General features: G+C 34.0%; 1 protein-coding gene and 1 long non-coding RNA gene across 7 annotated transcripts; both read right to left on the bottom strand.

The window, feature by feature from the left end:
- Window positions 1-6,080: 6,080 nt before the first annotated feature.
- Window positions 6,081-8,491, bottom strand: LOC127064850 (uncharacterized). 3 transcript variants are annotated; one of them, XR_007781842.1, is made up of 6 exons: window positions 8,086-8,491; window positions 7,859-8,017; window positions 7,656-7,797; window positions 7,453-7,594; window positions 7,242-7,392; window positions 6,081-7,146 (listed from the first exon to the last, which is right to left on the bottom strand). It is a non-coding gene; the product is annotated as an uncharacterized LOC127064850 (long non-coding RNA). The 3 variants fall into 3 exon arrangements; XR_007781843.1 differs by having other exon boundaries at window positions 7,859-7,997; XR_007781844.1 differs by having other exon boundaries at window positions 8,232-8,491.
- Window positions 8,492-10,408: 1,917 nt separating this feature from the next.
- On the bottom strand, window positions 10,409-15,397 carry LOC127064843 (protein Son). 4 transcript variants are annotated; one of them, XM_050996456.1, is made up of 13 exons: window positions 15,230-15,397; window positions 14,624-14,935; window positions 14,199-14,540; window positions 13,454-14,093; window positions 13,337-13,383; window positions 13,097-13,242; window positions 12,897-13,005; window positions 12,643-12,806; window positions 12,447-12,557; window positions 12,230-12,343; window positions 10,878-11,106; window positions 10,682-10,797; window positions 10,409-10,600 (listed from the first exon to the last, which is right to left on the bottom strand). In XM_050996456.1, exons 2-13 carry the CDS (start codon window positions 14,736-14,738, stop codon window positions 10,487-10,489), a joined length of 2,247 nt encoding a protein of 748 aa, XP_050852413.1. In that variant the 5' UTR covers window positions 14,739-14,935; window positions 15,230-15,397; the 3' UTR covers window positions 10,409-10,486. The 4 variants fall into 4 exon arrangements, with proteins under 4 accessions (XP_050852413.1, XP_050852411.1, XP_050852412.1 ...); XM_050996454.1 differs by having other exon boundaries at window positions 14,624-15,397; XM_050996455.1 differs by having other exon boundaries at window positions 12,649-12,806; window positions 14,624-15,397.
- Between the last annotated feature and the right edge of the window lie 213 nt (window positions 15,398-15,610).

The following is a 15,610-nucleotide window of genomic DNA, read 5'->3' as shown; positions in this document are numbered from 1 at the left end:
TTTCAGCAATCAAACGAAGTCCATTTGCGTAGGACTTTTAATCGCGCCCGAGAATACCATGCCTGTGCCCGCCGACACAGGCGTAAGTGTTCTTCCTACCCTACCCGTATTCGCGTCTAGCAATCGATTATGAAACGAACCTTTCGACGATATATCGGTACCTCGCCGATATATCGAAAACCGCAACATGCGCGCACGTGAAAACGATAAAACTCGGAAGAATAGACAGAAAGCATATCCGGAAGTTATAACGAACACATGCACCTGTGAAAACGAAATGAAATTGAAATGAAAAGATGGACATAGAAAAGAAAAGAAAAGAAAAGAGAAAATGAATTCGACCGAAATCAGAGAGTACGGAAATCGAGCTGAATTTTTCGGTACTGAAAGAAGGAGACCCGCACAGAAGCCCACGCCCAAGGGCCCATCCCAAGGGACCCACCCGAGAGAAACTATGATAATTAATCTCGAATAATTATTTCAATTATTACATAGCTGTGCCTTTCAATGAATTGAAATGATTGCATATTTACTGCCGAATATACGGAAAGTGTAAGAAAGAATGTACGTCCGTCGATGTCCAATTTGGAATTACATGGAAGAAATTTTAAAAAAGCCGTAAAGAACGCAGCCATTCGCTCGGCAATACTTGCACACCATAAGATTTTGACGAAACGCAAGTACTTCCGACCCAGGTCCCACCGCGTGGAGGTTGCTGCAGTTGGAGACCCACGAGCTAACGGGGTCTCTACTCTAAATTTCGCGTGACCAGTGTGTTCAAATAATCGACAATCGTTCAGTAAAACGAAGTCCCCGGTAGGACTTTTAATCGCGCCCGAACACTCTCGTGAGTGGTAGCATAACGGTGATTCTAATTCGCGTCCGCGACGTTCCATGAACTGTCCAAGAGTTCAGGCAGCTAACTGGAGGAGGGTCAGTCCACGCTTACGGATAGCAAACCATATTACTCGGCAGCACATAAACCGACACACGACCGGTCATAAATTCGTTTTAGCAATCAAACGGAGTCCTTTATCGTAGGACTTTTAATCGCGCCCGAGAACATTACGCCTGTGCCCGCCGACACACGTGCGAGTGTTCTTCCTATCCTACCCGTATTCCGCGCGGATATAGCGAGATTCGCGAAGAAGAGGAAAAGAAGAAGAGAAAGAGTAGGAAAGAAGAAGAAAATGAGAAGAGAAGAAAGCCAGAACGTGCGCACACGTGAAAAGGATGGAGCAGAAAAGAAAAGAAAGAAAAGAATATCTGTAAGATGCAATGGAACACATGCATGTGTGGAAAAGATGAAATTGGATAGAAAAGAAGGATGTAGAAGAATCGGTACACTCGACGAAAACCAGAGTACAAAAATTCAGCTCGATTTTTCCGTACAGAAAGAAGGAGACCCGCACAGAAGCCCACGCCCAAGGGCCCATCCCAAGGGACCCACCCGAGAGAAACTATAATAATTAATCTCCAATAATTACGATATAGGTATGCGTTTCAATAAGTAGAAGTGACAGTGCATTTATTGCTGAATACACAGAAGATGTAAGATAGAATTGAAAGCGCACGTAGTCGATGGTAAAGATCTTGGAAAAATGATGAAATATGCAGCCATTTGCCTATAAAATTCCGAGATATCACAAGTACTTCCGACCCAGGTCCCACCGCGAGGACGTTGCTGCTTCTGAGGACCCACGGGCTAACGGAGACTCTACTCTAATATCCACGATCCGAGATACCTTTCCGCTTCGGGAGCTTCGGGCTTCTCAGCAAACTGGAGATGTGTAAAACCCCGCTTACAGATTGCTCCACCGTCCACACCGTCGGCTTCAGACATCTCGAGACACGACCGGTCGTGTCTATTTCGATTTAAAAAATCAAAGCGGAGTCCTCGGTAGGACTTAATCTCGCGCTCGCGAACACCCACGCGTGTGCCGGCCGTCACACGCGTGAGTGTTTTCCCTATCGTTCGCGTACGGAAGCAAGGAGACATACCCTTCCTGCATATAACAAACGTTATATGCAGAGAGGTTCCTTTAACTTCCGTGTAAAAATCCCACGATGATCCGTCCCTCGATCACCTAATCTGAAACAGAAGAAGAATAGAAGTAGAGATAAAATAAAAGCAAACATTAAAGAGATATTAAAAATTAAACATAAAAGCAAGAATTAAAAAGTACATTAAAATTAAATATGAAAGCAAAAATTAAAAATATAATAAAACCTGAATATAAAAGCAAAAATTAAAAAGTTAATAAATGTTAAATATAAGAGTAAACATTATATGGAAAATTATATGCAAAAAGACATTTATATTTAATAACTTCCCTGTAAAAATTTAATTTCACGATGATCCTTCCTCGATGATCCGTTCCTCGATGTTCTGCTCTGAAACATAAAAAAAAACATTAGAAAAATGTAAAGAAATACAAGAAAAGAGGAAAAGAGAAGAAGAAAAGAAAAATAGAGAATGAAACGAGGAGTATTTGCGTAAATGTGCTTGAGAGAAATAGAATTCCTTACGATGAGTGTGCATTCCGTAGAAATCGTTTCACACGACAAAAATTAAAGTACCATAATTGAGTTTGATTTTTCCCTAGTGAAAGAACCAAACCCGCCTAAGGCCCACACCCGAGGGCCCCTCCCAAGGGTCCCACCCGAAACTAATGATTAATAAAAGTGATTCATATAGTAAATAAAAGTATAGAATTAATGTAATTATCAAAAGTATACAATTAGTAAAAGTATATAAGTAATAAAATTGTATAAGGATAAATACGAATGATAGCTAACATAACTGCGACGGAAAAGCTTTCTGTGCGTTCTGTTAGAAAATTAATCAAAAATTTATTTATATTCCAATTTATTTATCTGTGGAAATATAACTAACAATTTAAAATATAATCGATTCAACTTACTTGAACATAGACAGACGAGAGATATTGTAAAAATATAGAAATATGCAGCCATTCGCCCGGTAATACTTGCGTTTTATGATTAAATGTATAATTTAGTTACAGATGTTAAGTATAATTAAGATATAGATTTCGATATTTCGCAAGTACTACCGACCCAGGTCCCACCGCGTGGAGGTTGCTGCTTCTGGAGACCCGCGGACTAACGGTGACTCTACTCTTTACTACTTCTACTACTATCAAGAAAGCAAAGCAACGGGGCGACCTCCACTCCCGACGAATTCAAGCCTCCAAACGCTAAAATTGCAGCCCCATGCGTCTCCGCATTTGGGAACCGACTTACGCATAGCTCAACTATCCAACACCGGAAGCTTCGATCACCACTTGAGCACGACCGGTCGTGCTTTCGCGACAAACGCCGGAACCCAACATTGAATCCTACCGCACTCACAGATACTTACGCGAGTATTCCGGAAACACTCACGCGAGTATGTTGAGTACGTTGGAGCCAAGTTTGGACTTAATCGCGCCCGAGAACACCAACGCCTATGCCAGCCGACGTAAGCGAGTGTCCTTCTATCTTGCCCGAACGGGAGAAAAGAAATCCTTCTACGCCTGAGGTAGAAAGATTCTTTAAACACCCGTATAAAAATCTAAATCCCTCGATGGTCCTTGGGCGATGAAACGATGGCTGCATCTGGAAAGAAACGGTCTAACGAGGATTCTACTCTAAAATCCGCGAACCGAGATGCCTTTCCGCTTCGGGAGCTTCGGGCTTCGCAGCAAACTGGAGATGTATAAAACCCCGCTTACAGATTGCTCCACCGTCCACACCGTCGGCTTCAAACATCTCGAGACACGACCGGTCGTGTCTATTTCGATTTCAAAAATCAAAACGTAGTCCTCGGTAGGACTAAATCTCGCGACCGCTAACACCCAAGCGCGTGCCGGCCGTCACGCGCGTGAGTGTTTTCCCTATCATTCGCGTACGGAAGCAAGGAGACATACCCTTCCTACATATAATAAAGATTATATGCAGAGAGGTTCCTTTAACTTCCGTGTAAATATCCCACGATGATAGGTCCAGCGATCATCTAACTTGAAACAGAAAAAGAAAAAAGAAAAAGGTAATTATATGCAAAAATAATATGCAATATTATATGCAAACAGCCATTTATATATAAATATATATTTAAAATCAAAATACAATTAAACAATAATATTAATAATTAAAAAATAAGTTAATGAATAAATAAAATAAAATAGAAAACAAATATACGATTAAAACTTCCCTGTAAAAATTTAATTTCACGATGATCGATCCCCCGATGATCTAACCTGAAAGAGAAAAGTTAAAGAAGAAGAGGTAATTATATGCAAAAATAATATGCAAAATTATATATTTATATTCAATAACTTCCCTGTAAAAATCTAATTTCACGATTATAGATTCTTCGATAATCGGTCCCTCGATGAACTAACGTGAAACAGAAGAAGAATAAAAGAAGAAGAGCAAAGAAGAAAGAGAAAAAAGAAAGGAGAAGAAGAAAAGAAAAAGAGAAAAAGAATTTCAAAAGATGCCGAGACGGCAACCCGCCAAAAGGCCCACACCCGAAGGCCCCTCCCAAGGGTCCCACCCAAGATTAATCATTAATAAAAATTAATATAATGAATAACAGGATATAATTAATATTATTAAAGAAAGTAAATAAGAATAAATAGGAACGAAAGAGAACATAAGAGCGACAGAAGAGTTTTCTATGCATTTTCTTAGAAAATTAACTTAGAATTTTGATATATTGAATTGTTTTATCTGTCGAAATATAACTAACAATTGAAAATATAATTAACATAACGTCTCATTGAAATTAAGCAGAAAAGAGATTTTGGAAAACCATTGAAATATGCAGCCATTCGCCCGGTAGTACTTGCATTATATATAGTTATATATATAATTTAGTTATAGATTTTAGATATAATTTAGACATAGATTTCCATATATCGTAAGTACTACCGACCCAGGTCTCACCACTTGGAGGTTGCTGCATTTGGAGACCCACGGGCTAACGGGGACTCTACTTTACATTCGCGTTCGAGATGTCTTTCCGCTTCGAAAGTTTCTGGCTGATCAGAAAACTGGAGACGAACGAGACCCTGCTTACGAAAAACTCCACTGTCCACACTGTCAGCTTCAGACATCTCGAGACACGACCGGTCGTGTCTATATTTCAAAAATCAAAACGAAGTCCTCGGTAGGACTAAATCTCGCGACCGCGAACACTCACACGCGTGCCAGTCGTCACGCGTGTGAGTGTTTCCCTATCATTCGCGTACGGAAGAAAGGAGACATACCCTCTCTGAATATAATATGAATTATATGCAGAAAGGTTCCATTAACTTCCGTGTAAAAATCCCACGATGATCGGTCCCACGATGATCGGTCCCTCGATGATTTAGAAACAGAAAAGGAGAAAGAATAAAAGAGCAAAAGAAAATAAGAAGAAAAAGAAACAAAGAGAGGAGAGAAAAAGGAAAAAAGAAACCGGGAATATGTATGCGAGTGCGCGAGAGAAAAATAGAACGAAGAGTGAATATTTCGAAGATGGCATCACGCGAGAAAAATCAAAGTACCAAAATCGAGAGAAATTAGAATAATTAATTTCGGATAATTCTTTAAATTGTTATATATTTATGCGTTTCAATAAATAGAGATATGTATATAATCGATAGAAATTCATATAATAAATAGAAATGCATTTAATAAACAGAAATGTATAGAATAAATAAAAATGTATAATAATTCAAGAAATAAATTTCACGATGGCCGTTCCCTCGATGATCCATCCCTCGATGATCTAACCTGAAACAGAAAAAGATTAAAAGAAGAAAAGAAAGAAAAGGAGAAGAAAATTAAAAGAGAACAGAGCTTTAGTCCCCCAAAAGGCCCGAGAGAAATTGAAATAATTAAATTGGAACAATTCATTTAGAATAATTGTTGAAACTATTATATACAGTCCTTCGCTTTTCAGTCATATATATATTACGAAAAATAAAATTCCGAATTTAATTCAATTTAAATTAATAAGAGAAAATCAAAATGAAAAATTCTCGATCCTAATCTAAACGAATATATACCTTATACGTTTCGTAGCAACGATTTGAATATAGAATTTGCTTTTATAAAAATAAGGAATTATGAATTTAATGAAACTTTAGAAAAGAAAATGTAAATAAAAGAAAAATTTACTACTCGACGTTACTAATAAAAATGAATAAAATATATAATAATGCTATTTGCGGACACATGGCAATGAGGGATGGAAGACGGGATGTTACGTCGTCTGAGTTTCTGAAATCAGCATTATTATTACATAAGAGCATTTTGAACGACCACATAGTAAAATTAAAATATGACTAAGAGCCATTTTCGAAGGTTTCTGTCGAACCTTCGAAAATAACTCAATAGTCTAATAGTTACCCTCTTGAGCCACAATTTGTGAGGGCCTCTTTGGCATGTAGCCTCTTTGTTTTGTGTACTAACAACTACTATAAAACATTCGATAACAATCATAAACTATCTTTATTCTAAAACGTAGAAGAAAACTAATAAATCTAACGAAACTCGAAAACCATCCTGTGAAATTTCAAAATGAAAAATCGAAAGAAATTTACTAGTGGTCACTCAACGCTCTTTTACTTATTAATTACAACCAATCACTCGTGCCGATTCGGACCTTTGTTGTCCTCGACATGATCGAGTGATCGGAGGAACTTAAAAATTCACTTACTACTTAAGAAGTTCTGCGATGGCTCCAAAACACTCGTCCTCGACTTAGGTCGAAATTGAGGGTGGATGATTCGTAGTTGGTTGAAAATGAGGTAGGTTGACATCGAAGTTGGTCGAGATCCTCTTCGGTGATGCACTGACTCTAATTCGCGATAGTTATTTATTAGCGAACGATCACTGAATTTAATTCGCGGAACTCTACTATCTTTTATAAGTACAGTCTGTACGACTGTTAAAAGAGCAAAAAACTTTGCGAACAAACACTGACTCTATCGACTGCATTGCACGCAGTCTACGCAAGAACACTTATGGTTTACACTTATGGTTTAAATCGCGACACGCGAACGAACAAACACTGCTTCTACCTCGCGATAAATTTATTTTAGCGATACTAACACTCGATTACATCGTTGCAACGCGCGCGATTGCAACGAACTTCTGAAACAAAAATACAAACGAAATAATCAGTATCATGTTACAATAAAAGATTGTATAAATTATTCGAGAAATATGTGATAGAAAAATATATTTACTTTAAGTCATCGTTGAAGCTCGTACGAACGGTATCCAGCGAAAATTTCTAAGTTCTCTCGTTGAAATACAAAGTAGAACTGAACCAGTAATTGTCAAAGTCGGTCAAAGGGCCGATTTTGTTGTCGAATATCCCCACTTCGCAATTTCATTCTAAAATAATATAAATCGTATAGATTATTAAAAAAATTAGTGATATAATCATGAACTTACATTAAGTCTTCGTCATTACTCGCAGAGACCGCATCCTGCGATGTCGACTCGTCGAAATACAAAGTAGAACTGAATCAGTAATTGTCAAAGTCGGTCAAAGGGCTGATTTTGTTGTCGAATATCCCCACTTCGCAATTTCATTCTAAAATAATATAAATCGTATAGATTATTAAAAAAAATTAGTGATATAATCATGTACTTACATTAAGTCTTCGTTATTACTCGCAGAGACCGCATCCTGCGATGTCGACTCGTCGAAATACAAAGTAGAACTGAATCAGTAATTGTCAAAGTCGGTCAAAGGGCTGATTTTGTTGTCGAATATCCCCACTTCGCAATTTCATTCTAAAATAATATAAATCGTATAGATTATTAAAAAAAATTAGTGATATAATCATGTACTTACATTAAGTCTTCGTCATTACTCGCAGAGATCGCATCCTGCGATGTTGACTCGTCGAAATTCAAAGCAGAACTGAGCTAATAACTGTCAAAGTCGGTCAAAGGTCCAATTTGTTATCGTCACGCGTGGCCAAGTATCCCTACTGCGCAATTTAATTCTAAACTAAAATAATTTGCAGAGTATTGAAAAAATACTATTTTTTAAATATTAGTTTATTATATTCCACGTACATTAAAAATTGTTTAAATAATTGTAAAATTATCGAAAGTATTCATTTCTAAACTTTTCCATTTGGAAAGACGGAGTTATGACGTTCACTCGTCGGAGTGCGTAAGACAACTAACTCGATAAACAACAAAGTTAATAAAAGTCGTACATGTTTATATTACACAAGGCCAATGATCCCGAAGTTGATATTTTTCATTAAAATAATTTTAAGTTTCTTTCGTATTACGATCTTTGTGACGTTAAACGAATTTACTATTGTTTAAATATTAGTTTATTATATTCCACGTACATTAAAAATTGTTTAAATAATTGTAAAATTATCGAAAGTATTCATTTCTAAACTTTTTCATTTGGAAAGACGGAGTTATGACGTTCACTCGTCGGAGTGCGTAAGAAAACTAACTCGATAAACAACAAAGTTAATAAAAGTCGTACATGTTTATATTACACAAGGCCAATGATCCCGAAGTTGATATTTTTCATTAAAATAATTTTAAGTTTCTTTCGTATTACGATCTTTGTGACGTTAAACGAATTTACTATTGTTTAAATATTAGTTTATTATATTCCACGTACATTAAAAATTGTTTAAATAATTGTAAAATTATCGAAAGTATTCATTTCTAAACTTTTTCATTTGGAAAGACGGAGTTATGACGTTCACTCGTCGGAGTGCGTAAGAAAACTAACTCGATAAACAACAAAGTTAATAAAAGTCGTACATGTTTATATTACACAAGGCCAATGATCTCGAAGTTGATATTTTTCATTAAAATAATTTTAAATTTCTCTCGTATTACGATCTTTGTGACGTTAAACGAATTTACTATTGTTTAAATATTAGTTTTTTTATATTCCACGTACATTAAAAATTGTTTAAATAATTGTAAAATTATCGAAAGTATTCATTTCTAAACTTTTCCATTTGGAAAGACGGAGTTATGATGTTCACTCGTCGGAGTGCGTAAGAAAACTAACTCGATAAACAACAAAGTTAATAAAAGTCGTATATATTTGTATTACAAATAATCTGCAATGTCGCGACTACAATTTCAAAGTATTGAAATTTTTAATGAAAATTATTTTAAGTTTATCTTGCGTTACGATCTTTGTAATGTTAAACGAATTTTATTTATTATTATTGTTTAAATATTACCTCATTGTACTTTGAATAATTATAAGATCATCAAGATCATCAAGTAACGTGGTAACGATTTATTAATGTTTCTTCTTGTTAACATTAATCGATAAACGAAGACTTCCTTGAGTCACACTTTTATTGTTAAGCCACCCACTTTTTACTATATAATCTCTTCTAAGATGTAGAAGGAAGCCGATAATCCTAACGCAATCCACAAAGAAACAACCTGAGATCTTTGCGTATAACAAGCGATCTAAACGTTGTTTCTGAGATTTCTCAAGTATATTAAATGTAAAAAGAACTACACATTTTTCTAAAATTCAACAATATCTCAAAAATTAAGTCCTATTAGCATGAACGATTGAAGACGTATTTTCGCGCGAGTACGACAAATGAATTAATTTTGAATGGATTTGAAAATCTGAGCTTCGATTTATACAACAAACAAAGAAGCAGTCATCTACTTTATAAAAATAGACACTCAAGCATTTGTTTATTTGAAATCAGTAATGGAGACAGTTTTTTTCTTTTGCCGCAAAGTTCAAGGAACGCCACTATACGAAACTTTTTTTTTTCTCATGAAAATGTTAAAAAAAGCATTTTGTGCCAACAACGACTCCAAGCGTATTTCTTGACCGATTTTAATAAGCAAAATCTCATTTTAAAGATAAAGATTTAAACGAGCACATGGCTTTTTCAAATTTTTGGAAAAACTTTATTTTTATGGCTAATCTATTTAAAAAAAAAACACTATTTTTTGATATGATTTCTTTCAAAAGAAATATTACGTTCGTAGTTTATATTTTGTCCATACCTGTCGCTGCGAACGATAGGTGAACACCCTTAAAATAAAAACAATGATTTTTTATCCTTCTACAATTTGTTCGATACAAATAACATATATAGAGAGAGTTTTTTTTACATAAAACAAAATAGCATAACTAAGAAAAGAGAATCCATATTATAATATGGAGGTTGTACAGCAATCTATAGTAATTTTGCTTAGCCATTTTTATACGCGCCAAATTTAAAAGTATACATATTTAATATTTAGATTATAATTTAAAAATTTATTTTCATATAGTATGCATGTTTCATAATACTTGCAAAGGAGATTATTAGAACATAGTTATAATGATGGATAGTTATAATTAGAAGAAGATACATTACAAAACACATATACATTGAATAAATTGAGTAGTTTAATGTAAGCTTACATTAGATTAAATAATTTATACAATGTGCAATATCGAAACAATAATCTAAGAAGATAATAAACCCAAGGTTTGTAAACATATTTGTGCAGCTTCTGCTTTAGCTTGCTTCTTGTTAGGACTAGCAACGCTTGGTTTATATTCAATACCATTTACTTTTACCTGTAGGAAGATAAAGACACACGTGTATACGTTTACAATTTATTGACAACAATTGTCGAATAGAAAATATATAAAATATACTTTAAAGAGAAAGTTTTTTCTATGATCTGGGCCACATTCGAAGCACAATTCGTATACAGGAGCACCAAGTTTTCTTTTTGAACAATATTCTCCAAGTAGCGATACTGGATGCTTTCCTTTACATAATTACGGATTATCATAAAATATCTAAATATAAATATTATGATACAGAAAACATCATTTTTACACAATGTACCTTCTAACGTTTTAATAGCCGGAACTATTGGTTTTGCCGTTTTATTTGTCTTTTGTCCAATATCTTGTTCCGAAATAAGACCTCTTTTATCTAATTTCACTTCTAGCTGTAACGGTTCCAATGTACCTTCCTTATTTTTACCCAAACCCTCACCTGGTCGCCAGCCCATCTTTTGTAATAAAGCCATTCCCATACCACCAGATACAGGTTGTGCAGACACTAATTGATCCTAAATAATTTGTTTTGTGAAACACTTAAGTATCGTAATTAATAAGAAGATAAGTAAATCAATTTTGAATATACATTAATATATCTTTTTAAACTCATGGACTAGTGCGATTTTTATAATTCGTTATTCTCAAGATAAATGTAAAATCAATGCAAAAATCAATTGTGTTATACCCAACCATGACCAAACCTTTATGTCTGTAGCTCAATATAATTAAAAATAATTAGAATACGTGTATATACATGTAAATATTCACATAAATATTCTTTATTAAACAATATTTACTTATTATTTAATCCTAAATTTTATAATTTTTTTTTGGGCAAGCATACTTACCAATAAAATTAAAAATCGGACATCAGGCTGCTGACGTTATGTCTTCTGTGAGGTAGCTATGTGCCTGTAACAAACCCTCAGGTGGATGCAGACTAATGCTAAATATCGCAGCTTTATCGTTAAAACAAAATGATTAAAGTTTCTGGATCCTATGGTATAAAGCTGATGATAGTTAGCAATAATCTCACAAGAGATCACAAGTCGAAGTAACTGTTAATAATCGCACAATTTTTCTTATCTTTATTATTTGGAAAGATTTTCTCTCTCTTTATTTCTTTCTTTTTTTTTTTCTTGTACCTATTAAAATATTTAGAGAAATAATGATTCTCTTGTGTTCCTGCAGACACAGAGTCCACCCCTACTTAAGAAGTGGTCTGTGCCTACATCACAGTCATCGGATCAATAATGAATTACTTTATTGATCTTAACTAAGACTGTACCTGAAAACTTGTTACAGGCAATATCAATCAGTGTATAAGTAAAAAAGTAACAAGCCCTATGTATGATATGATAACTGATATGATATAACAAAGAAAGTTCTCCAATATATAATATCATATGTAGCCAAGTTTTCAATTTAGTCTTCTATTACTTAGATTTGCTATTGTCAGAAGAGCAAAAATTTACTTAATCTAGCAAGATTCATCCTATGGGCATGTTACATTTTTAATATAAAAGGATTAAAAAAGAATTATAATAAAGGCCCATATGTTGTATCTTATGTAAGAAACAAAATGTGTATCATACACTCATACAATACGAGCCCTAGTTACTACAATACAGTTACCTTATGAGCCCATGCTTGATAACCTGAAGTAAGCTCAGCAGGTGAGAGCACTTTGGCACCTGTACTACCAGTAAACTGGCCTGGCATTTGTTTACTTTCTGCCCAGGTTCTCATCTATATAAACGACGGAAAATATCATATCGTAAAAACTCGTATCGAGATGATATACACATATACGTAGGTAATATTCAAAATCAATAGAAAAAATATTAAATACCTCATTTTGTGCTCTATACATTTCATTCAACGCACCAACATCGTTCGGATTTTCTCTCAGCTTTCTCATTGCAGCTAATCTCTGTGACACTATGGATCCAATGTCAACTGGCTGCAATGATAAAAAATCAAAAGTAACACAACGTGTAAAATGGAAAAGAATAATTAATTTTTTTCACGTATAACAAATTTAATACTCCTGCCATAGATGTTCGTGGAAAAACTACTGGCTGTATAGATTGTACTGGCTGTACAGGACATGGCTTAGGCACTATCGAAATTGGTTCAGTTGGCGTCGATGCTGGTACAAATGGTTTCTTCTGTTCCGGTTTTTTTGGTGTCACAGGGATCCATTCGCTTTCTTTATTAATTTATAAAAAGAATAATGATAATAATATTGAAGATCGTGATTGTTATTTCAAGAGCAATAGGAAACATTTAATAAACTCACCAGTTTTTCTATGATGCTGACCACTAGATACAGGAAATTGAAGACGCAATTGATTTGAAGATTCAGCTGTCTTTTCTTGAAATGTTTTTGTTGGCAATTGTTTTGCATTCTAGAAGCGAACAATAAAATTAATGGTTACAATAATATACAAATCTATGTTATTAATCGAAAACTTTTTTTGTAGGATTTTGTAGACATACTCGAATATTCATAACAATAGGACTTGGTCTTTCTTTGAGAAGAAATGGATGATGGAAACCTTTCTCAGACTCGCTTCCATCTTCTTCGGAAGAAAGATTAGATAATTCTCCTAATGCTTCAGACTTTGACAATGATTTACAAAAATCTATAAGCAATAAAAGATGTATGTAGAAATTCTTTTGTCAGAAAAGCAGCAAAATATTGAGAATTATAATTTTTTGTCTAATAAAAATATAAACCTGTAAGTTCATCCAGTAGCTTTTTTTTATCAATTTCGATACGCTCCCTAGTAAAAAGAAAAATATTTTTTTTAGAAGACAATAATATACAATTCATATAATAATTAAAATACTAACTTCCTTTCTTTACTTCTACTTCTTCCTCTTGTATACTTGTCCCTACTCCTATCTCTACTGCGACTTTTGTGCCTCTTCCTTTCCCTACTTCTTCCCAATTCTCGTCGTTCGAAGCTTCTATCTCTGTCACGTTTCTCCTTACTTCTATCAGAATGTTTTTCTCTGTCTCTACTTCTACTACGATGAGAACGTGTTTGAGAGTCTGATCTATTTCTTTCTTGTGAATGGCAACTTCGACTACGTTTACAATTTTTGTTTTTAACTTTATTATATACTTTCGTATCTTTACGATCCTTATCACCATAATTTCTCGATTTTCCTGTCACCTCCAATCTTTTCTTTTCTTTCTCTCTTAAAATTAATCTAAGATCATTTTTAGATTTCAAGGGACCTGTTGATTCAGATTTAAGCGTATCATCAGGACTTAATGTGGGAGATCTAAATGAATTACATGGTGGTGGTGTAGGACTTAACGTCGGTGTTCTATTATTATTACTGCTGTCTGTTAATTCACCATCTTCCATGCGTGCAGCTTTTGCCTTTTCCTTATTCTCTATTTCCTTTACGGTTTCATTGTAGACAATACTATTTTTGAGATCCTTTATAATGATTTTTCCTTGCACAGGCTGTTTTGGTTTATCTATATATAAAGATGAGATATTATCAATATATATAACTCAAGAACTATAAACTATCCATGTTATATCTTTTAAGATATTAGGTATAAAAAAAAACATCAACAAACCAAGAATTTTTGGTAGTACCGATTCTTCAAATTCGTCATCTATCTTTTTTGGAATAGGTGGTAACTTAGGACTTCCAAGATCTCTATCTTCTTTAGCATGGATTGTACATACGTTCGTAGATTTGGTCTCTTCCTTTATCGACGCTATTTCTCTCGATTGTACATCATCAACACGCTCTTTATCAGAGACGTCAACTCCAATATTCTGTTCTTCGGTAAGGGAAACATTAGTATCAACTTTTGCAATTTTGGATTTAGGTTCATCAGATTCCGATGATTTGCTCGAATGTGATTCATGTTTGCGCTTAGACTTTTTCCTATGTTTCTTTTTTTTCTTACTGACTAAAAATCACAATTTTATACGTATGTTCTATTAAAAATTTAACACCAATAATAGGAAAGAATATATATAAATTATAACTTACCAGTACTTTCTATATCACTGTTGTTACTATCCGAAGAAGTGTGTTTAGACCTCTTTTTATGCTTTTTTTCTTTATGTTTATGCTTTTTTTTGCTCTTTTTTTTTCTTTTTTCCATTTGTGTTTTTTCTTTTTTCTCTGCTTTAACAATTGCATCTGGAACTTGTTGATCACTATTCTCTGGTGATACTATTCCCTCATCTGCATCGAATGTACTAAAAAGTTCTGTCAAAATTTCATTCGACGATTTTTCCGGTAAGCCCGGTTCCGATTTAATTTTGACGGCACCAACACCTACGCTTGTAATTATGTTCGCTATGTCAAAGAGATCAGCCATTATTACATTGTTATGATTAATTTATATCATAAAGAAGAAAATGGAAGGAAATAAGAAGAAATCTTTTTCCTATGTCTTCGAGTTACTCGTGTTATTGATATAATTTTATCAATATAAGCAATCTCTCTATTGGTTATGTAGAACAAGATGTGAATTATTTTAATTATTTTAATTTTAATCAATTCCACTATTAGTTTCTAATTCTTTTTAGTATATAATTATATAAAATATAATTTATTAAAATAAATACGAGTGACAAATTATTAACTGACGTAGTTTAATTGCACGCACACATTACGATCTTGATGCCAATATCGTACTTCTATCGTTTTGTTCGACTATAAGTATATATTCGTGTAAACATCTATAAAATTAACCAATAGGAGGCGATACTGGTTCTTGCTACGATCTATCGAAGTAGTAATCGAAAGTAAACAGTCCTTTCTTTCAGTTCTCAATTTCGCGTTACAAAACAAGTTACTGTTTTTATCTCTTTGAACATATATTTACGTTTTAACTAGAGATTTTTTAATTAATATAAACAATGATATTTGATGGATAGATTGAATTTCGATAAAGAATAAAGGTAATGTTATTTAATCGTTTACTGAAATATATTACATTAGAGGTGAAATTTTCTTCGGATTCGAGCT

This window comes from Vespula vulgaris, chromosome 6 (genome assembly GCF_905475345.1).
Source record: "Vespula vulgaris chromosome 6, iyVesVulg1.1, whole genome shotgun sequence".
Classification (NCBI taxonomy): Eukaryota; Metazoa; Arthropoda; class Insecta; order Hymenoptera; family Vespidae; genus Vespula; species Vespula vulgaris.
The sequence above is the reverse complement of the archived record's forward strand: the minus strand, read 5'-3'. Positions and strand labels throughout refer to the sequence as shown.

Coding starts and splice junctions, on each gene's coding strand:
- LOC127064843 (XM_050996454.1), bottom strand. CDS start 14,957: ATGGCTGATCTCTTTGACATAGCGAACATAATTACAAGCGTAGGTGTT. Junction 13,006..13,096: donor CTATTGTTATGAATATTCGA/GTATGTCTACAA, acceptor GTTCGCTTCTAG/AATGCAAAACAATTGCCAAC. Junction 10,798..10,877: donor GGCTATTAAAACGTTAGAAG/GTACATTGTGTA, acceptor AATTATGTAAAG/GAAAGCATCCAGTATCGCTA.